This window comes from Rhopalosiphum padi, chromosome 2 (genome assembly GCF_020882245.1).
Source record: "Rhopalosiphum padi isolate XX-2018 chromosome 2, ASM2088224v1, whole genome shotgun sequence".
In the NCBI taxonomy this organism is placed as follows: Eukaryota; Metazoa; Arthropoda; class Insecta; order Hemiptera; family Aphididae; genus Rhopalosiphum; species Rhopalosiphum padi.
In genome coordinates this window covers 14,327,093-14,351,313 of record NC_083598.1, presented here as the reverse complement: position 1 = coordinate 14,351,313, position 24,221 = coordinate 14,327,093, and the positions used below count along the sequence as shown (strand labels likewise).

At 27.8% G+C, this 24,221-nt stretch overlaps 3 protein-coding genes across 7 annotated transcripts in view; 1 reads left to right on the top strand and 2 right to left on the bottom strand.

Annotated features, from left to right (window-relative positions):
- Positions 1-3,268: 3,268 nt before the first annotated feature.
- Positions 3,269-4,319, bottom strand: LOC132920086 (small ribosomal subunit protein eS25). Its single transcript, XM_060982155.1, has 4 exons — positions 4,159-4,319; positions 3,719-3,811; positions 3,456-3,639; positions 3,269-3,393 (listed from the first exon to the last, which is right to left on the bottom strand). Exons 1-4 carry the CDS (start codon positions 4,159-4,161, stop codon positions 3,323-3,325), a joined length of 351 nt encoding a protein of 116 aa, XP_060838138.1. The 5' UTR covers positions 4,162-4,319; the 3' UTR covers positions 3,269-3,322.
- A 135-nt stretch (positions 4,320-4,454) lies between these two features.
- On the top strand, positions 4,455-9,634 carry LOC132920084 (NADH dehydrogenase [ubiquinone] 1 alpha subcomplex subunit 9, mitochondrial). Its single transcript, XM_060982152.1, has 8 exons — positions 4,455-4,638; positions 4,699-4,910; positions 4,990-5,283; positions 5,544-5,677; positions 8,185-8,346; positions 8,422-8,614; positions 8,713-8,927; positions 9,358-9,634. Exons 1-7 carry the CDS (start codon positions 4,599-4,601, stop codon positions 8,911-8,913), a joined length of 1,236 nt encoding a protein of 411 aa, XP_060838135.1. The 5' UTR covers positions 4,455-4,598; the 3' UTR covers positions 8,914-8,927; positions 9,358-9,634.
- The window catches only part of LOC132920083 (E3 ubiquitin-protein ligase goliath), a 54,116-nt gene continuing 38,856 nt past the window's right edge, over positions 8,962-24,221 (bottom strand). Inside the window, exons 6-9 of one of the 5 annotated variants that reach the window (XR_009660691.1) lie at positions 18,038-18,157; positions 17,571-17,796; positions 15,297-15,514; positions 8,962-9,418 (exon numbers count right to left, since the gene is read on the bottom strand). Coding sequence is in view for 2 of the 5 variants with exons in the window: in XM_060982150.1 (XP_060838133.1) it covers positions 9,354-9,418; positions 17,571-17,796; positions 18,038-18,157 (411 nt within the window). In the remaining 3 variants the exon portion in view is untranslated. Of the gene's footprint in view, positions 9,419-15,296; positions 15,518-17,570; positions 17,797-18,037; positions 18,158-24,221 lie in introns of all 5 variants that reach the window. The other 4 variants (XR_009660690.1, XR_009660692.1, XM_060982150.1 and 1 more) reach the window with 4 other exon arrangements.

Below are 24,221 nucleotides of genomic sequence, written 5' to 3'. Positions count from 1 at the left end.
ATAAAAATAAATAACAATGAAATAAATGTTACGTTTTTAAATTAATTAATCAGATTTTCAAAGTTCGTACACAAATTTTTAAGCAAAAGGAAATACGATCACTAGATGGTTTCTTCCCTCATCCTATTCATGTTTTTTAATATAATGTAGCACATATTCTCATTATGCCTATAAGCCTATGGGTATATATTGTATATTCTCTAATAATAATAATAATAAAAAAAAAAGATTTTCAAAGTTCTCCACCTGACTATAAACAAGCTTGAGTTCTAAATATAACACTGTGTACCTAGTCCTTTGTTTTAACGGCCGATATTCGATTCTAAGAAAACTAAGATAGTGTCGATAGTGACCTGCGTATTAACCAGTTATAATTGTTATGAAAACCAAACTTCATTTCCAGGTATTTTTCAGTAAAATAATACACAAACAAAAAAACCCACAAGTCCCAAACTAAATATTGAATTATTTGGAGTAATACGATATTTATTTTTAAAAATTATAACATGATAAAAATGTTTACTTTTTCAACATAATAATAATAATTTGCATAATTACTGGTTTAATTGTAAATGTTAGTTAAGTTAGTTCATTAGTTGATAGGATAATTAAATAGCTTTAAAAAAAAAAAAATTATGTTATAATGTTGAAGTTCTGAAGAAACATAAACTTGCGTTATAAGTTTGGTTTTTGTTTCAAAAAAGTTGAATTGCACATAACTTAATAATAAAAAAGTTAGACCCTCTTATTTCGTCATTTCTTATTTCTTCATTTTAGGTAAACTTTCATGTATCATATATCGGCCGGTCACTTCCCCCCGGAACACATTGTATAGCCAGCAGTGTGAAAAAAATAGACATAGTTAAAAATAATTAGATTAAATTGTTTTATTAAAATAAAACGGTTGGTTTGTATAAAAATCATATTAAAAAATAAAGATAAACATTATAATATGTAGGTATTCAAGATTATTTAGAACTCCTACCACCCACCAAAAATAAAAAAAATGCTGGCTACTACAGTACTACCTGTGTTTACAGTTGGGGTTGATTGAAGGCCATTATAATAGATGTTTAAACAATTTTAATTCAATGATATATTAATATATTAAAATTGTATAAAGAAAACAATTCTGAACGGAGGTTGTCCAACAGCCCAGCATATGGTTTATTACACTAATATTGATTGTATTATGTATTACTAGATAAGTTGAATTTGTTTTTACCAACAAGATCTCTATTTCTACCTGTACAGCACTTATACTTATTGTAAAAATAATATATTTACAAATTGTATAATAAAACAAATAAAAACAGATTACAAGATCTAATTTGCTATTCAGGAACCACCCATATAATTGAAAATTTGATGTATTTTTACTGACGACTGATGACAAAAAAAAATAATACACAGTTTTAAAATCAATAGATTAATTATTTTGCTCAGAATTTAAAAAATTTAAAATTATGAATATTATATTGTGTATTAAATTAGGTATTGACTTAGTATCAAATTATTATTAATTTTATTTAGTCTTTTATGTATAATATATTTATATATGGTATATAATATATATATTGGTATCACAGATTTCTGTACTTTACTCAATACATAAAATAATTGAATACTGTCTGTCCTTTATGTTTTGAAAGGAAAAAGTTTGTTTGAATATTAAAATTGAAAATTATTTAGTTAGCAATAAGCTAATATACCAAAGATTATTATTAATTATGTATTATTAACTTGGATGGAATATTTATTAATGGTATAGATAAATCTTTTTATGGACAATTTTCAAGTTTTTTCACTTGTTAGAAGGTTGTGATAACTGCTTATTATAAGTTAAGACGTTAAGTATCTCTATAAGAGTTAAGTATAAAAAGGTATGATACTGTAGCATTCATGCACTTTAGTCACCTTGCGTTTGAATGACTTTCAGATGTATCACTGAGTATTGAAAAAGATTTAATGAATAAATTATTTGTTTATCTATGCTCTATGCATATGCCACTTAGCATGGAATATTATAATTATTTTAATTTAACAATGGTAACAGATGTATAAAATAAAAATTGTCATACATTAAGTTCCTCTAACCATTTGACCACATAAATTAATTAAAAACAGAAGATAGGATAATTGCTTTTATATAGATAGTTACTTGTTATTAATCTTTAATAAAGTAATTGATTTTTTTAATTATTAACTTTGTATAAAAGGGAATAAAATAATTTGTATTGTTAACTTTGTATAATTTTAGTACTACTAAAATTTAAATGCTAGTTGTGCCCACAAACACATTGGTGTTAAACTTATAGACGAGGTATTGTAAAAAGTCTATAAGCCAATAAGATAACTGATAGTGATACCATTGTTAGTACACATCATTACACGTCTATTTCCTCTGTTGTCTAAAATGTTAGTTGTTTCTATATAGCATAGAAATTTAATAGTGAAAACTATATGTTTTCTTCATTATGTTTAGTAAAGATAAAGGTGTCAATAATACTTTACCGAGTATCACATACCTACATCCACAAATTATTAAAATAATTTACGTGCATAAGTAATGTGTATTTTACAATTTATTCCAGGCAGAGCACTGAAAAATATGCTTACATTTAAAGTAATAACAATTTGAATTATCATATCTATTAAATTCGATACAAATCATTGCAAAAATAATACCAAGTCAATTTATAAATATTGTAAAATTGTTATAGATTACAATTTTAACAGTCTATAACTAAATTTTAAAAAAGCTGACTAGATACTTACATACCATATACTACTAACACTAGTAATCAAATTATAATAAATTACTATTTTTATTATTTAAAAATAAAATTATTCATAAATTATAAAAACAAAAATTCATATGTTTAAAAAGACTTCTAACCATATATGCAATTATTAACCATTAATGTTTATGTAATATAAATAACCTAATTTGAATGTTATTTCCTTATATTATATTTTCTTCAAAAAAATACTGCATCATACTGCTTTCAATTTTATCAGAAAATATTTCTTGTTAAATATATAATTTTAAAAATAATTTAAATAAAACATTTTTTTCTGGGGGAAAAGATGTAGAGATCTTTTACCCTGATAATCTTTTTATCATTAAATTTAATATTTTTAAATATTAGCATTATGTTGAATAGGTGTTCACATATATAACAACACGGCACATTTTGATGTACAACATAATTTAAGCTATAACTAATTATTATATTAATAGTTTTAAATAAATCAAAACTCGAACTTGTTATTTTATATTTTATATATTTAATAAAATAATTATTTTACAAAAACATCCTTATTCGTCTCCCTTAGTTACCCTCGTGTATATCACTTGGGCATGGTGTTGTATAACTTGCTTGATAAGACCTGCATAAATATATCAGTAAATTATATTCCATAAAACATTTAATTGTATCGCTATTACTCACCTTTTTGGCAGAGCTCATCTAAAGCTTTTCTTGCCAATGATCCTCGAACCTTCAAACGTTCACTGACAACAGACGGGGTAATGAGTTTGTACGATGGAACTTCTTTCAACAGTTTGTCATATGATACCTTGTCGAACAATACTTGGTTGTTCAACTTATCACGAACTTTACCTTTGGACCACTTCTGCTCAGAAAAACATACATAAATTTAGAACATAACCTTAATCATGATTAAAATTAAGTAGTATTGATTAAAAACAGACCTTCTTTTTGGCTTTGCCACCGGATCCTCCTTCCTTTTTCTTTTGGGTTTTCTGGGGCTGCTTGGACGAGCCCTTTGTGTCCTTCTTGGGCGGCTATAATACAAAATAAAAACCTTGGTTAACCAAATATTTAGTATTTATATCAGTTTTTTTAATGAAATTTATGACGATATAATTCGCGTAAAGTCGATAAATACGGTAATCGGCATACGTATAACGCGGTCGAACAAATACACGAGTAGCAAGTGACGAACAAATAAACATAAAAACCAACGTCGTTTAAAATGAAATATACACAAAAACGTATTAGTCACATGGTTTTAGGAAATGTTGTTGGAAGTGTCTTTTATCGTCATACAGTTGTACTATGTGAAACGAATATTAGTAAGAAAGATGACCGATTGACAATATAATAAGTAATAATAACAAAAATTACTTACCATATTTAATTAGAAAAGACCTAAAAAATAATATATAAGTCGAGCTGAAACCGCCGACAAACCGTGTTTTATTCCACCAGAAAGAAGCAAAAACACGACGTGACGGATGTCGGGCGACAGGGAAACAAAACTTACAATGTGTCCAACCTACGTTTCAGTGTTGATAGACTAACGATTTTTGTTTATTCTGTGCGAGCCATTGGTGTCACTGCACGGTTCACTTTGCCGTTATCATGTATTTTGTCCTACCGACAACAGCTGTTTGAAAAATCCAATTCGTTATCAGTTATCACGTTATTGGAATAATTTTCCAATAGTTTATGGTACGAGCACAGAACTTTTAAGTCTAAGGCCTAAGCAATTGAGTTGATCGTTTTCTTTGAGGAATGTTGTATTGAGTTCGACCGTTTGTCCAAATAGTGCTCTAATCGCGTGCTAACATGTCTGTGCACGTGTTCAACAACAACGTAAAGGTTCTCAGTACGTATGGTTACTAAATCGTGATAAATTAGATTTGGTTTTCAATATTTTAATTTATAGTAAACCGGAATTTGTCATTGGCCGTCTGCTCGACTCCGCACTATAGCACTGAATCTTCTGAACCCCGCGTCATCAAGAATCCGTCATTGTCGCAATTGAAAAGAGGTACCGGCGGTCGGTCTAGTTTCAATGGGGTGGTTGCTACTGTTTTTGGAGCGACCGGACTTTTGGGAGGTAATCTCATCAATAAATTGGGCAAGATTGGGACACAGGTAATTTTTTTTTCATATCATTGATATTGACATTCCTATTCATTCAAATGTATTTCATTCAAATGTATTGTGGAAATAGTTAATCATTCCATATCGAGGAGATGCTTATTTCATAAGAGAGTTGAAACTTGCTGGCGATCTGGGTCAAGTGTTATTTCAACCATATCACTTGAATGATGAAGAATCTATCAGGAAAGCAGTGAAATACTCAAACGTTGTCATTAATTTAGTGGGACGTGATTGGGAAACAAAAAATTTTAAATTTAACGATGTCCACTATGAGGGAGCAAGACGTATTGCACGCATTAGTCGTGAGATGGGTGTTGAAAGATTAATTCATGTATCTGCACTTAATGTTGATCCATTGCCTGCCGTAAGTTATTAGTGCATTTTTATATTAACTAGACTTTTAAACACCAATATTTATAAATAAATCTTCAATAATTCTGCTAATCTATTAATAATTATTAGATACTATTTTATTATTTGAATTTAAGTTAAGAATATATTTTATAGAAATAAAAACTTTATAGTATAATTAGTTCCATTTTCTACAGTTTTTAAAACTGTTAATTTATTTATAATAGTATAATTCTGTTATATATGGTAATAAATTGTTATTCATTGTTCTAGCCTATTTACTTGAAAAAAGGATCAGGGTTTTTGGCATCTAAAAAAGCTGGGGAACAAGCAGTACGTGATGAATTTCCCGATGCTACTATTTTTCGCCCATCGGACATTTATGGGCAAGGAGACAGATTTTTATTGTAAGTATTTCATATTATCAGCTATGAGTGATAAGGCTGTCATATAGTATGCGGTCTACCGCAAATAAATAAATTAAAAATTATATCATAATATTAAATTATAATTATTGTAATTGTAGCAGTAATAGTAAAAAATTAATAATTTAAAATTAGTTTGTCAAAAAAATTCATCCAGTCACATACGGTGTTGGACGATCTCCCAGTTAATGTCATAATTGTTTTATTGGATAACCTTGAGTCCAGTAGAACACCAATTCTAACTGTTGACTGAGGCTTAGTCCACTATTTGGACGACTATTTTTGTCAATAACAGTCAAAAAAGCATTATCTTTCCTATAATAGTATATACAATTATGATTAAATAAGCCAAATGAATATAAGAAAATAATTTTCTTAGGTACCTTAAGCTTTGTGTTGTTTGACATCCCTTTCTCTTACAACGTAAAATCTCTCCTTGCATAGGTATAAATTCATACCACTTCCACACTTAATACATTTGGCATTTTCATTATTTACCACAAGATTTTTTCTAATTAAAAAATTTGTGGTTGATTCGTCACTACTAATAATTGAATAAAAATCTTTTACCAACATATTGAATGTGTAAAATATAAATTGTGTCGCGCAATAAATGACGTACTGAGCTATAGAGCCTATACTTTTACAAAATGTCGAAGTATTGTTATCTGTGTATAAGGCAATAAAAATAAAGTTTTGACCGAAGAAATCTATTAAAAATAAACTTAAGCCTATGTAAAAACTGCATCCTACAGTGGCCGGTAGAACGCGTTTGCCGGTAGACCGCATACTATATGACAGCCAGTGATAATATAATTGAATAATTTATGAGTTTTTATTCAAAACAAGTTACATTATTTGTGAATTATAAAAATATATAAATTAAATGGATGTCATACCTATTTATGTTGTCTCCGTTTTGTTAAAACATACCATATCTAAATATATGCTCAGAAACTTCAATTTTGTATCTTAAGCTTAAATATTAGAATGAAATAACCTATTATCAAACTTAATGGTAAGAAAATTATCTGTGTTCTCTTGCCGGTTAATGCAGTATTTTAATTTTTAAGTTAATGTTATTAATTTAAGAATTAAAATATCCTACTAATGAACACAAATATTTTACTTATCTTTAAGTTTGATAATAAGTCATTTCACACTAATATAGTAATATTTAAGCTAAACAGACAAAATTGAAGCTGTTGAATTTATATTTTGGCATGGAATGCGTTACTAAGACAAAGACAACACATGTGGGTATAATGTCTTCTTCTACCTACTAATTTGGAATATCACAGGTATTTCTTGATCAATTTAACCTTTCAGTTACACTGTTATGCAATTGTTCATATTTAGTCATTTTGTCATTGTGATATCCATGGTGTAGAATTCTACGTACATTATAATAGTTATGAATTAGCCATAATAATAATAATTATATTCTTTAAGTTAATATTTTTATGCACTTAAATAATATACCTATTGCACTTAGTGTCTTAAATTTAATGCTTGTTTATTTCTTTGTATGTCATTTCCATAAACCAATAAGTAATTTTACTGCTATTCTCTTCTTTTAAGTTTTTTTAAAAAAACTAGAGAAAGTTTAAGCTTGACTTTTAGATTATAAATTTCTGTTTTAATTCTTAAATTTATTAACTTTTTTACTCGAATCATATTCTCAGATATGTTAATTAGTATTATTAAGTATGCATTTTATTTTTTTTTATAACTATGTAGTTCTTTGATTATGTTAACACCATCATCAAAACCTAAAACTTCAAACTCTGTTTAAAAAATCATTCACTATACACAAAACTAAAAATTTAAAAGTTCTTAAAATCTTAAAAGTTAAAATCTAAACCTAAAGATTTCTAAAATAATTTTTATTAATGATTTGTTATTCCCTTTATCAAATCCATTAAAATTTGAAATAGTTTTTTAGTAAGGCCAAACTCCACCTTAGAATGAATTAAATTATTGATTTTTACATTTTAATAGAGCTCATTTGTCTCCATTGAAAATTTAAAATCAATCTCACTCATGCTTCATGTAACATAGTCTATGATTTATTTTTTAACCAATTTTGGTTTTAAATACAATTTTACATGAAAAAAACAGAATAAGTTATAAAATTATAATTACTTATTTAATGCATTTATTTATATTATTAGATTTAATACTTTTTTTTCCCTGTAATTTATATTATAATAGATAAAAAAATTTTTAATTCTCTCACATTTTAGTCCAAAATGGTAAACATTTGAATAATTTTATAAATAAAAAAAACATTTAGATATTTAACTTTTTTAGTGTTCTTGTAAATAAATTATTATATTGATTTATTATAATAGATTATTATCATAAATGATAATATGATAAAAATATTTTTGTACATTTATATTCTAAATTTAATTTGTTCTTAAAATATAAATACATATTTATTGTATTGCAGTTTAAATAAAATTTGATAAAAATGTATTGTTTAGGATGTACAGCCATGCATGGCGTCGTACTCAACAGCGAGTTGTCTTATGGAAGAAAGGAGAACAAACAGTTAAACAACCTGTTGCAGTATCTGATGTAGCATATGGTATTCTAAATGCTATGCTTGATAAATCAACTTCAGGAAAAATTTATCAAGCTGTGGGGTATGTCAATTATGATAAATTGAATACATTTTCACAATATTATTTTTAAATTAAAAAAATATTAAATATTTTTAGGCCAACTCCCTATTTGTTATCCGATTTGATCGATTGGATGTTTGCAGTTTTGCGACGTGATGGTAAATTCAGTTTTGATTATAAACGAGTTGGCATCATGGAAAGTCCTCAATATCTAATCAAAATGTGGTTAACAGACTTACTCTGTCCCAGTTGGCCTCCAGGTTATGTTACCGCTGAACGTTTTGAAAGAGTAAATAGTTTTTTAAAATTATGCTTGTTCTTATTGAATATGTGTTAATAATCAATAATTATAAGTATGATATGAAATACATATGTATGTTATTGTAGGAGTTTGTAAGCGATATACTTGATGAAAGGTTACCAACTTTGGAAGATCTAGGTGTTAAACTAACTAAGACAGAAGACCAAATACCACATGAACTTAAGTTTTTGAGAGCTTTCCAGTCTTACATGGATACAATTGGTGAATTTGAAAACCCTGCTCCACCACCACCTTACATAGCACCACCAAAGCGTATTTTCACATAAATCATCAAAATTAGGTAAATAAGATGAAATAATAAGTAACACTCATAATTATAATATTTTAATTTTATATTTGTTTTTATTTACAAACGGTAAATTCTTGACATTTATCATTAACTTAATAGTAAATATTAAATAATAAAATAACATAATTATACATATTTATCTATAAAATAGTTACAAAAAGTACCGTTCACATTTAAATCCAGTCATTATCAGAGTGCTATATTATATTATAGGAATACTGACTAGGTATATTCATACGGTTTTAATAACTTAGACTGAAAAGTCAATTTCATTAAATTATATAATCTTATATTTTTTTTGTACCTAATCCTAATATCTATAATAATAAGACTTGAACTGAAGATATATTCTATTACAAAGTTTAAGTCATCTTAATGGCTAGTATCACATCCGTCCTGAATCGTTGTTTTGATGTTTCAGAAACCATCTGAAGAACGCGTCTGCCGCAGTGGGCCTAGTCGGCTGTGCCACCAATCAGAGTCTAAAAAAAAGAAACACAAATACACAAATAAATATTAATTGTGTTAGAATAAAATTAAAAGTTTATCAAATAAAAAATAAAACCAAAAAAAAAAAAATTGTATAAGTAAAATGTATATTTTGTTTTAAATAAATGTTTGTGTGTCAAATATTGTATACATCAAACATTTAAATTGTAAAGGGAGTGTTAGAAATAAAAAGGTATCTACTAGACAAACCCTTTTCTGGACTTTGTTCACGTGTGTATTATTTATTTGATACAACAGAGTACAGGTTTATTTATTTTATTTTTCTATTTTTTAGTTGGTGAGAGGTAAATGGTGTTGATTTTGTTTATTTTTATAAACAATGCAGAGTTAAAACTCCATGAAAGGTTTGGAGATCTTTGATTTATAGAAAAAGAATAAATACTACAGTTATCTGTTGTAATCTAATACATTCTAGATTAATAAGCTATTTATTATTAATGTGTGAGAAAAATAATTAATTCAATGTTATATTATAAACAGTTTTGTAATAATGCCTATTTATTAACTAATGTGAGTATAGCAGTTGATAGTTTGAAGTTCAAAGTTATACTGTGTACACAATATTTAATTTTTTTATAGAACAAATAACAAAAAGAAAAAGTAAAAAAACCAACCATAGGAAGAAAATAAATAAAAGCGTTGACTAATCAAGTCCACAACTAGAAGAATTACAAGTTTCTTAAAATATCAATAATTTGAATTGATTATTAAAATAAAAAACATTAGCATAGGTTAGGTATAACATTTTCAGAGAATTTGAATAATATCTATATCATTTGGTAGTTTTGTACTCTACCACATTTTAAAATACAATCGCCTAGGTTACCTACATTTATACAATTTTATTTTTAAGCTTATGAAATGATTATTTGTGAAAAAAAGGTCAAAATTTAAAACGATAGTTAACTATTAAAAATAAGCTTTTATACGTAGGTACTCTAATATTCATATGCATAATATTATATATATAATATTCTATATATTATATAGAGTCTAAGTATAAGCTCTCTAGTTATAGGTATAATGCTAATGAATTGTCTATTTAGCAAACTAACAGTGGCCAAATTTCTTATGCGTATGAATACACTCTCTATCAAGGCACATTATACGAAAAAAGTGCAGCTCCATGATGGTAGCAGCAATCTACGGAATTTTTGAGGTTCTTCCTCGTGGCCTTTCCGGAATTTCGATTTACTTAATTTTTTATTTTCTAATTAACAATATGTCAACATATAATCAATTTTATAGTTATTCTTATAATCGGGTATTTTTCAGGACGTATCCACTCTATGATTGTACAAGAGTACAAAACTACAAGAGCACCTGCAAGACTAGGTATTTTAAAGGCCAAATGTAAACTCCTACACGAATAACCTTTTTACCTGTATCATCATTAAATGTAAACTCCTACACTAATAACCTTTCAAAATTTTTACCTGAAAATCAGAGATATTGTAATCTCCTACATAGAAATTTTTCCCCTTTTAAAAATAGGGTAATATTATTTAAATTCACGATTTTGAAGTTGAAAAGCTCAAAATTATCATAACTTTAAAATAATAAATATATATTTAACAAACAAACGCTTGAATAGAGCGTATTTATACGCTGTATGATGATTCTAGGTTATATCCATATTATATACTATACGTTCATATCGGCACTTGCAGTACAAAATGTTAGATCATCGATATGATATCGAATATTGTCAAATAACGATAGAACATGATAATCTCGTCTATATCGGAAATTTCCGAACAAATTGGCGTTTATTGCCGATATCGTAGTCCGCTCGTTACTGTATAACTGTGTTTGTTTGAATCTTTTGCGTCTTTCTTCGTTTTGTGCAGTAAAGTTAGTCACAGACAGACAAAAACAATTTCTAAATATCAATTCATACTTAATCAAAAAAACAAATATATACGAGAAGAAATTTCACGTTTTGAGTTTATCTCCAAAGTGTGCCATAAAAATATACGTAAATGATTATGACTAAGTATTGTTTTATTGAATTTTTTATTATTTTTTTCAAAAAAATTTTTATTTGATGTATTAATATATTGCAACTATATTGACTGATATTTTTTTACAGCAATACGAGCGGTATTAATTTTTTGTAAGAGTTAACACTATATTTTGTAGGAGATTACACTACATTTGTAGGAGTTTACCATTCCCTATTGTAAAATGTAGAAAACTGGTAAAATGGAATCAGGAACCTATAAGCATAGACGTTTTGTATACTGAACCAATTAGCATTTATTATAGGTATTTCTAAAGGCTCAGGGAAAGGCTGTACTCAGAACGAATTCTAAGGATAGGTTTTGAACCCCTTATACCCTCCAAGGTATGGGTTTGAATTGTGGAGTATTCTTTAGCTTTGTTTTTTAACCCCTATAGAATTGCTCGCCTATAGATTTTGTTTTGGCTCCCGAAAATTTTTGTTAATTAACAGGACGAGGTGGCAATAATTAGTTACAAATATAAAATTTAAAAAATAAATTGCTCCGACCAGCTATATACCTACGTCGCCATAGGATTTTCTTTTTAAATAAAGAAAATAATATTTAATTTATTTTAATTGTTGTACACAAATATACAACAAAAAGCAATATTTGTATGTCAGTGTCTATAAAATAAAAAATTACTCTACAAAATGTTGATGACAGTTTCAGACTGTTTTTAGAGCTATCAAGAAAAATTTAGAGAGTATAATTTGAACCACGTCCAAAGATGTACCAAGTATTGTATTCAATTCACCACAGGCAGATTGTCCATCTTGTTCGGATTAGTGGACAAAGCAGAGAAGTAAACTTATATGCCGATTTGCCTGAGCAGAAATGAGTTGCGTTGAAAACCGAGATACCTACACCGTATAAGAGGTTTTGATAAATTTTAAAGAATTGAACAATATCAGCGCCGGTGTCTACGTCATTTGATTGTTACATTAATAACGAAAGATAGCACTATTTACAAAAATGAAAACACACGGTTTTGCGTTTCATCAGACATGTAGTGACAAATTTGGAATTACAAATTTATTTCTAAAGAAAAGAAATGTATCTGAGCGATGCTATGTTATGGACACGAAAATAATGAAAACAACAACAATAATTACTAACACATTTTTGATGAAATATGACAAAATAACTATTACCTATCTAGGTAGATGTATTATTATATTTATATTTTATATAAAACAAAACGTAGGTACAGGTAAGCATATACTATATGTCTATATACCATCGTCGTATTGTACATATTATAATAACGTAAACATATTAAAATGCGTATCAAAAATGGGTAACTTGGTATTTTTTTTTCTATTCAAATTGGGCATGGCCTTAGCCAATATGATGCGTACTATACGTCAATCTGACGCGTCGCAAACAAAGTAGTGAGTAGTGTGCAAAAGACTACGGTGAGGAAATCGGAAGTAGGAAGTACAATCATCGCAGTTTTGCGAGGACTGCAAACCGCGTATTCGATGACCGCGGTCACGACCTTGTTAGCGGTAACGCACCTATAATAATTATTATTGCAGTACGTATATACCTGTACCTATACCTATATAATGCCGTGTGCCCGTGTTATAGCAGGCTGCGGTTAAACAGACACTCTTGTGAATTATAATAATGGGGGTTCCGGTCGGAGTCAATGTCTTTCGAGGCCCCTATTATATTGCGTAGGTTAAATAAATGAATTATAGTAGGTACCATCGCGTATAAGTAGACCGTGTATTATTATTTATTATAAGGTATCGTATTACACAGGCGAAACTTACCCACTGAAGAACCGTAGAAAAGTTTCTAATCTTTAAGATAAATATTTTTTGAGATACAAAATTAAATTTATGACTAAAATCATCAGAGTTAAAATTGTAATTTTTTTGTTTAAATATTTAATTTTGTCAAAATGTAATCTTCAAATAAATACAAAAAAAATCGTTTGTTCGTTTATTTTTTTAGAATTGTATAAGTTGAACTAATGAGGAACCTTTTATTAAATTTTTCAGTATTTTGATTGAGTATAGAAATCTTGGAAAATGTTAAAAAAAACAAAAATTCAAAAATTCGTAAATATTTTAAAATTAGTTTAAATATTTTTACTTATTATGCATAAAAAATGATTATAAATTGTAAAAGTGGAATTGTTTAACAAAAGGATAATAGATCTATATATATTGTACGTTAAAATCATGAACATCCAATGTTGTAAAAATTTGAACTTCAAATGTTCATAAGAAATGTATGAGATTTTGTTTTTTTATATAAATTAAAAAAAAATTCTGTTGAATCTTATCTTGTTAAATGTATAAACCTCAGATATGAGAATAAAAACTATGAATTTTCAACTACAAAATAATTTTCAAGTTTTAGTGATTTTGACGAATTATATTAAAAATTGAATTTAAAATACTTGTAAAAAAATTGTGACTAAGTAGGTACCTAAGAAGTTTTAGGTATATTCGATATGTATTAATTGTTTTAAGAATAACATAAATAATCTTGTATTTAATTATTTAAATTAATTTAAAATTCAAACTATTTAGGGTGATTATTATATCGAACAACACTTACTTAATATTTTAAAAATCTATTAACATTTTTGAAAATATTTTTGTTACATAATTTTCAGTTGAAATAAAACAATATTTTTTATCGTTATATTTTTTTAATTTTTGTATTTTTTTGATCAATAACATACATTTTTCAATTCATATTTTGAAGAAAAATATTTTTCGGAGTATTTCGTTACATAAAATCTAAATTTGGACTAGTAGTTTATGAGTTATAAACTTATATTATAACTATTTAAAGTGCTTGTTAACGGAGTAGAGTGGTAGGGAGCACAGCGGAGGTATATATCGAAGAATGATGGTCCACCACACCGTTCACCTACATAAACTTTAAATACTTTTAACAGTTATAACTTATAACTCATTAACTACTAATCCAAATTTAGATTTTTATGTATAAAGATACTCTGAAAAATATTTTTCTTCAGAATATAAATTTAAAAATGTATGTTGTACAAAAAAGTAAAAAAAAACTTAAAAAATTATAACGATTAAAAATATTATAGTTTAAAAAAAAAAAAATAATGTAAAAAAATTTTTTTCGAAAACTAATAAATTTTGAAATAATGAGTATTGTTCGATAAAAGAATCACTCAGGTTAATTCAAGACTTTTTGCTTCAATAACATATCACAACATTTTGCAAAGATTTATACTTTATGTTTCAATTACTAACAACTTGTATAGTTGTATTATTAGTGATGACTGATGACTAATGAGCTTTAAAAGGGCGCAATAATAATCAGTTGCTTCTTTTTGTCTTGTATAAATTAAGTTAGTGTAAACAATGCTGATCACGATTACACGGTTGGAATTAAGGTATCATAATTTGTAGTAGAACAATTTTGTTCGTGAACAAAGTTTTTTTTGTATATTCTAAGTATTTTAATGATTTTTTTTTTTAATTGCCTACCTATTCATACTGATAAATTTAAGTTCATAAAAGCCTCCGACCAATTACGGATAACATTTTCCTTGATAATTTTCATTATATAATAGTTATATTTATGATAGATAAAGGTAAGTACATTAATTTTGATCGTGTAATCACAATTATGGAATTACCCATTGCTTATATTGCGTGCTTATAAGTTATTACAGTTACACCTATAACGATCTTACTATTGCGCCCCTCTCGAGATGGTAAATACGTAGAGTAATCGAATTTAACGTTAATCTATAGTCGACAAAGCTAGTAAACATCCGTACAAAGTCACAATAGATGTCGAGATAATATACATAGAAAATGTATGACGTGCTAATATTTTTTACCGATTATTGTTTTGATTCCTGTGGTATATACCGCGCACACACGCACACAAATACACGATATCCGGAAATGGTCTTGTGAAATAGATGTATATTATAAAAATAACAAATATAGTTATTCAATAAAATATACACTATACAGTTGTGATTGTGAGTGCGTCGGCCGTCGTCAGACTATTTAGCTGTTGTAGGTATGCTAACAGAGTGGACCGGAGGCTGCTCTTCTGGTGGGAAAAAAAATGACAAGATTACTAAAATGTTTACACTATCATTACATATACATGCTGTGTCCCGAGAAACGTGCAATTGCAGGCATTATAATACTTAGATATTAAAGGTATTATATTTTCATGTATGGTTGAATATATACACATCACAGTATAATATTATAATATACCATGATATATACACACACTTATATATATTTAATGACATTTTTGTATCTATTATACTTTTGAGAATTTGCGCGATAAACATACTTGTTTTATGATGTTCGTGACGTAGAAAGTATAAATATAATTTACGTAATAATAATTAACAGGCTCGAAAAATAAACTAAATTAAGTTGACGATATAACGATTTCGCACCATATGATATACTGCGCGTATTAGTGGCAGCGAGAATTATATAAGTCGCACGGCGAGAACATATATTTAGCATTCTAGCTGTGTATTACAATAGGGTGAAAACTTCTAAAGTAACTCTGTTCGCAATTAAAAATATATTTTATTTTTAAAAAACTAATTTATTTTATTTCTATATTTAAAGAACTTGTATACTTTCGTATAAAATGTTTTATATGTCATTAAAATATTAGCTTATAAAATCTAAGTCATTATTGTTGTTTAAAAATGATTATTGATGAGAGGAGGTAATTCTATTATGTGTAATAATAATATATAACCTATACAATTGTAGCCTCCCTCCTAAAATTAAAGCTCTAGTTTGGAAAATGACCCTGTCTAAATTGTTGTCTATATACTATACCTAATACATTGCCACACCCTTTTTTGAATAAAACGAATTATACGTTATAATTCATGTCGTCGTGAGCGCAGATACTTAAAAAATAAATCTTGTGTTGTCGCCACTGCTGCACACCATAAGTACGAGGATATTGCACACTCTATAATATAGCTGCAGGGAATGACAGCACCACGTGCAACCCGTGTTTATCGTGTAGTGCAGATAGGCACTTAAATACATATTATATACAAGACAAAACACACACACATATACAATATATACAATATATATAACAGCCAAAACTCGTGTAATGATTTATTATAAAATGCACTGCATGTGTGCGTACCCGATTTTGTATGATAACTAATCCGGCTTCCCCTTCCCAGAGGGTTGAGACGAAAAGAACCTAATCCATGACATACATAGGACATACCCCCTGCGACGTCTATAAAAGATGATTGATTCTGTGACTGTCGTGAATGGTCATATGATGTGTAGCAGAAGAAAATAAAATCTTTGACGTAATGACGTGTATATATATATATATATATAGAGAGAGAGAGACACCCCGTATTATGCATAATACACAAGCAAACGCAATATTCATAAAATACCATTAAAAAGCCATAAAGCCGCAGTGGTGCTCCCACAGGTAAACCCTGTACATAAATATATTAAAATATACACCGTAAAATCATCACCGAATGGTGAAAAATTACGGATACGCCGGTGCCCGATAACTTCGAAGCAGACAAAATAATGTCGAATAATTCGCGAAAAAAAGAATAATTCGTTAACCCGGGAGAGGTCCCGTCGGGAGTTTTGACCGAAACGATGGTATATAACTTTAGAATGTCGTTTGAGTGGGATGATATATTATGTTTACTCGTATATTGTATAGAATTGGTATAAATGGTTTTAAATTATTATTATACGCTCATATAATACAGCTGATGGAAATAATAATACATAATATTATAACGAATTATTCGTTATAATCGGCTTGTTCTTCGCGAGGAAGGTGCTTTGTCAAATTATTGACATTGCTTTTTTTTGTATATATATATATATATACCTACTCGAAGTGATCACCATTGACGCGTCTCACGGCCATCCCTTCTCCTTCCTCCCACCCCTTACGATATACGCCATCGGTAAAGCCTATACACACAATATCGTCGGACAGCACTCGACGGGCACAAATGATGAGTATACGTACACTATACGCATAGCAGAAAAAGAAAATCGATGGGAGCATCACTGCGATAAAGGTATATGTAAAAAGCGCGCGCGTTCAGCTGCGTACTCACCGAATGACGTCGATCGGTTGGTGCCGGCGGCGACCGTTGTACAGTTGGTGGCGGCGTCTGTACGGCCGTCGCCACTGCCGTCGTCGCCGCCGCCGCCGCCGCTGTCGTTGCGTTGGGCCAGCGCGGGCGTCAGTTCGTCGGGCGTCGACGACCTACTGTCGGGCGATTCGCACACGACCGCCGCCGCCGCCGCAGCCGCCACTGCCACCGCGGCCACGTCCGGTATCTGCACACACACACACGCACAAACACTCACACATCATTTCGGCCTCGGGATTCAATTTTTTTTTTTTTTTGGGGGGGGGGGGGGTAAAGTTTCCAGTTCTTTCGTTCTTTTAATACATTTTATTTTCTTTCGATTTTTTGGTTTTAGTCTTATATCGATAGAATATAATATAAAGCTATTAGGTAATAGGTTATTTTAACGAGACGCATCCGCGCCTGCACGTCGATTTCACAATATTTACCGTTCTCGAGTTTTGCGCCGTGTCCATGAAACTCCGACCACGTGCGTACTGGTACACGTCGAAATCGTTGGGCACCTCTTCGACTTCCACGTGCAGGAAACTCTCTTGACTGCCCGTGAACTAAACGTACAGGCACACATACACACACTATTAATAAGATTTTCCATCGATCGTTATTTAAAAAAATTTAGTGTTCTATCATAGAGTATAATATATATATATATATATATTATATATATAGGTAGATGTAGGTACCTATAATAATACATCGTATAGTGAATATGATTATAATATACGTACATTATAATGTTATTAATAATTTGTTGTACAATATAAAATATCGACTAGATACAATGATATCCTATATAGTTTATCGGTATATTCATGTATGTATTATTATGTGTAGCTAGTAGCCATGTATAGGGCATTGACCGTTCGATATTTCTTAGAATCTTTGTATATACGCCTATATTATTTAAATCAACATAAACGTGTGCAGATTCATATTCAGGTATCTATACATATTACATATGTTTACAGCCATACAGGTTACTCATAAGTTATAAAGATTAACATAATAATTTATAATACTAATATAGGCAATGGCTATATAATGCTATGTATATGATATGATTAAACATTCTATTTTATTATTATTGATGAACGCATTTTTATCCCAACCTCTGCTACGCACGTCGCTCTTTGGTTCAAACTCCAAAACAACATGAATATTACCAAATTACAACCAGTTTTCGAAGTTTCGAGTTATATTAGCGTTTCCTAAATTATTGCGTCAGACATCCTTCCACTTGATCATATTAAAAAAACCCTTAGGTACAACAGTTACAAAACAAAATGATAAGTGGAAATATTGTAGATAAACGGTATTTGAATAATAACAATAAACTGTTTGTGTATAAGTATTTTCAGTCACATTAAACAAACAAAATATAAAAGCAATCGATGGACTGGACTTTTCAAGGTTTAAATTTTAAATTTATAAATAAAATGAGAAATTGTTGAATATTTCAAAATAATAATTCTTTAGATTCGTTTTGAATAAAACTAAAAAGTTAACTTGTAGTTTGTACTCAAAATATGTTTAAATATTTTGTTCAACAAAATATGATTGTGATTTTAAAATAAAAACTGTTAGGTACCTAATTTCGTATTTTTCTTTATTTTTGAACAGTATTGAAGATATTTTTTTAAAACTACACCGTTCAATTAGAATATAATAAATATAATGTTTCATCGAGAAGATTTCAACAGAAACACATTTTTGTAATAATCTCGTAATATTATATTATACATACTATTAGCAAATGGCAATTAAACAATGACATATATGTTATATAGTCACAATAAACATTCGATTTACTTAGATGGTATTCGATAAAATAATAGCCGAGATCATTATTATGTAGTTATATCTTATATCACTTGTACGTTATAATCAAACAGATTATACGTTTGATAGTAATTACTAATTACATTCTGACTATTGTTATAGGCTTATAGCAATTATCAACAATAAGTCTCTTCATTTTTTTGTGTATATCCTTATAATCAATTTAATGAATCCTTATAATGCTAAATAGATTTCATAATAATTACCTAAGTATAAAAAACAGGCTAACGTGATGGAAAAAATTATGGTTACACAAAAATAAATCAAGAGTATCTTCGCACTCACCTAAATATTGATGTAGTCCATACAAAAGACTTTTAATCCAAAATAAAAATAATCTTCATACTTTGATTGATTTGAATAATTTTTTTATTCAGTTTTTAAAACAATTCTATGATTGCATGTTCATTATAGAACAATAAAAAAAAAAGTATTTTGTAATAATAACGGAGATGATAGGTTGATCATTGTTTATAATAGCTTATACCCGTATAGGTATATAAGTATACACGTTAATGCCTACTATAGTCGTATGACATACTAACCAATATTGAGTAGGTAACTAACCAATGATAAAAATGCATTATAGCTGAAAGAATTCTATAATTTTTTGATAGAATAATTTTATTCCATTAGCCTAATTGGTCGATAGCAAAAACCATTAACAAAATATCCTAATTACATAGGTTTCAACATTATTATTTAGTATTTTTTTGTTTTAATATTACTTCATAATTCATAATTTCTGTTTAAATTGCTTAATTGGTTGGTACCTATAAACTATAAAAAACTTTTATAAAATAAGAATGTTACATATAGTGTCTAATGTAGTATTGTCTATGTATAATATATATTGTACACAGTATTATTAAATGACCGTAATATTTACTAACTTGCACGACTACTATAAGTAAAATCCTTCAAATATTTGTAGTAAGAATTATTATTTTAATAGACTTAAAATATAGTCCTATAGCTTTATAATAGATAGATAATATTAAATACTGTTTATTTGGTATAGGTACATCGAATTATTAAGTACTATTGTACTATACACGATAAAGGTTAATGTATAATTTATATCTCAGAAATACTGAAGAAACAAAAATTCACTTTCAAACTAAAGAATAGGTATCATGTAGGTATTGATACGGTCTTTTTAAAGAAGTTGACAAAAATAGTCGGTGTTAAATTTAAATATTTAAAATGTGTGAATTATGATAAATTGTTAGATTAATAATTATTACATCCAGAAAACGGAACTAAGCTAAGCTCGATCTATTATATATTTTTTAATTTTCTCATTTTAATGGTGAATTGAAAATAATTCCTTTCCGAAATGTCTAAGTATTTGTTGTCAATTTGTCATAGAACATTTAATAGAGAATTTTTAATGTCTCAAAAAATCTTAAGATAAAATAATAGGTTTTTGTGAAACTTGATACACGGAATATTAGTTGAATAATATTTCGTTTTGTCCTTAATTTTTTAAAAAAAATATTCACGAAAACTATATGAATAATGCAAAGAAATATTGTTAGTGGAATACTGGATAGATATCCGTTTTACAGATTATATTAGCGTATTGCACTATCGTATATATTTTATATGGGCTATACATAATATTACATATAGTTTAATTATACGAGATCAATAATTACAAATGTATTCACAACACTTTGTAAAAAAGAAACCAGGCTATTATACTCGTAATCATAACACTAGGATAATTTTCGTACAAAATCTTTAAAGTGAGTTATCGTGTCTTTAGATTGAAAACTTTCACGCACGAGCATTTATAATAATATATATGTCCTAAATTTAATATATATTATTATGTATAATGTATAAACGCATTTCTGAATTTCTACTCACAGAGATTTTATCATTGATCATTGATCAACGTCACTACTAATTAAGAATATAGAAGAGAATAATATATTTTATTTATATCTATATATTTTATGACGTAGGTATGTTGTACCCTGCTTGTATACCTACATATTGGTAGAATATTTAATCGTGTTAAATGCATAAACCACGATCACGATCAGCGTTTTTAATTTCTATTCCAGGTTATGATGGCTGGTTTAAAATTACATCAAAGCCATTTGTCATCATGTATTTGCCATCGTTTTCTATAGTTGTATGGACCAAAATTGTTATGATGTTTTATTCCCTATCGCACATTATACATATAGCCACATAGGTACATGCACAATGTATATTATTATACGAATGCCAAGGTTCGCAGAAGATTATTCGAATAATATGATGTTATTTGTGCCGATGAAAGGAATCGTCAACACAACAAAATCAACCTTCACTTTAACGGTTGCGACTTGTTTTCCTTCGATCTCTACATGCGTAAATGCGTAACACCTCATTCGCATAATATAATGTAAAATAATACACGTCTCCATATATTCGATTTTTGTCAGCAAACTGCATTATAAATACGGATTTTGTTGAAACATATTTTTCACGGTTGATATTAATTTATTGAGGTGACTAAAAATAGGCCGTTGTATATTTTTCATATTCATATTGTAGAATAATTGGGATAATCATGAAATAGTTTCGATAAAATCGTGAAATGCGTATTTAGTTCATGCAATGGACGTTTTTTGCTACGATTTTGTTTTTAAATTCTTATTGAAAATTAGTAATAAATGATTTTTTCTAATTTTATTAAGGTAATAAGTGGCGATCTATAAGCATAATAATTTTTATATTTAAAAAAAAATATATAATTTGTAGTTTAACATGTGAAGATTCATTAATAAAATAATAAATACGAACATACAAGGCAACTAGTATTGTCATATATTATTCATTACTATATATTATAGGTATATTAGAGGTACTCAATATATTGTTAAAATTATAACTCATACAAATATACAATAAGTTTTATGAGTTAAGCACTAGTAAGTTCTAAAGATGTTTAAAACATCATACGCCTAATAAATTTAGTTTTATTCATAATCGTTATCTATAAAATATAGTCTAAAAATATAAAAATTACAACCATATTATAATATATTTCTGTAATTTTGAATACAATGTAAGGTATACGTATTATAATGTAGAAATTGATAGAGCTGAAGTTTGTTCACAAGGTTTAAACTTTAGTGAAAGGTTTTATTTTAAGTATTAACATGCCTAAGCATTGAGCCATTTGAGCCAAGTTTTTCATATTCTTAATTTATTTAATATACCTAATTAATGTTTATCATTTTGATATACTTTTTATGCAAGTATTAAATTATTATTATTGTATTATTTTTAGGGAATATTTTAAAGTTATCTTAGGTTATTATATTTATCGTCAACATCCTCAATTAATAATTTATGATAAAAATAATTATATTTATGTTATATAATTTAATACTATCTTATCACTGAAATTGTATAAGATTATATTATTATCTTGTATAACCTTTAATAATATTATAATGTGCGACTGTTATTAATTATTATGGTAGTGGTATTATTTGAGAAACAAAACTTGGTAATAACGTATTATTCTGTATAATTACAATAATAATGACGTAAATGTATTTAAAATTATTTATATTTTGTGCGTTGTGCTATACAAAGACAAAAATGAACTCATTTTTTAGAATATTGGATAATTTCATGCAACATAATATTATATAAAATGTATTTGTGCAATATAGATTTAGTTAAGCATGCGGGAGAATCATACTTATACCCATTCTCATTAACATCATACGACAGGGCGTCGTTTAAAACTGCACACTTACTATTCATAACCGAACATTTTAGTCCATTCAATATTGCACACATTTTCTGTTGTTAAAAAAGAAAATCTGGAAGGTCGATAATTTAAAACCACACACATTTGATTGACAGTTATTAAACATTTATTGTTGATTGTTATTGAATAAATCCTCATAAAAATAACTTAATACATGAGATCTTATAATTTTAATAGTAATTAAAAATAATTTAATATGTAGTGAGATAAAATAAAGTATGTTAAGTAGAAAATGCATAGATTAAAATTAATTTATATCCTAGTGTTTACAAATAGTTTACTAATTTAATTTTATTGCTTATGATTTTTGATTAAATATGATTAACTGGTGTGTATGGTTTTAAGCGATAATGTGATTTTATGTGTTTGTTATTGATATATATCAGTATGTGCGGTATCAAAGATTTGACTTTGGGAAACTGTGTGCATTTGAATAATGGCTTTTTTTTAAAGTGTGCGGTTATGATGATCACCAATATTACATACACCCTACAAAACAAATGACAGTGATGGTGGTGTGTTGTAATCATTTATTTATTAACACTGACTTGAAACTTGTTTTAATAAAATTATAATTTTCTAACCCATTCAATTCGTGGTTATCTTTAATACTTGATCACATTGTTTTACTCTATAAAAGAAAATACTTTTTTCATTTTTTTTTCAGCTTAATTTTCAATATTTTTTATGGAAGTGATCATAAATTCAGACTATGCAGAGTAATGGATTTGATCGATATAGAAATTGTCACGCATGATTATTGATTTTAGTGCACTAGAAAATCATAAATATATAATATATATATAATATTATATATAAATATATCGTGCATACACATATTATAGGTACCTACCTAGCTAGTATCTATTATATATATATATATAATTATAAATATATTACATAGGATTATACCTATATTATTTATATTTTATGTATCACGTACACTATACAGCGTAAGGTTATAAAATAAAAACAATATAAGCCTGATA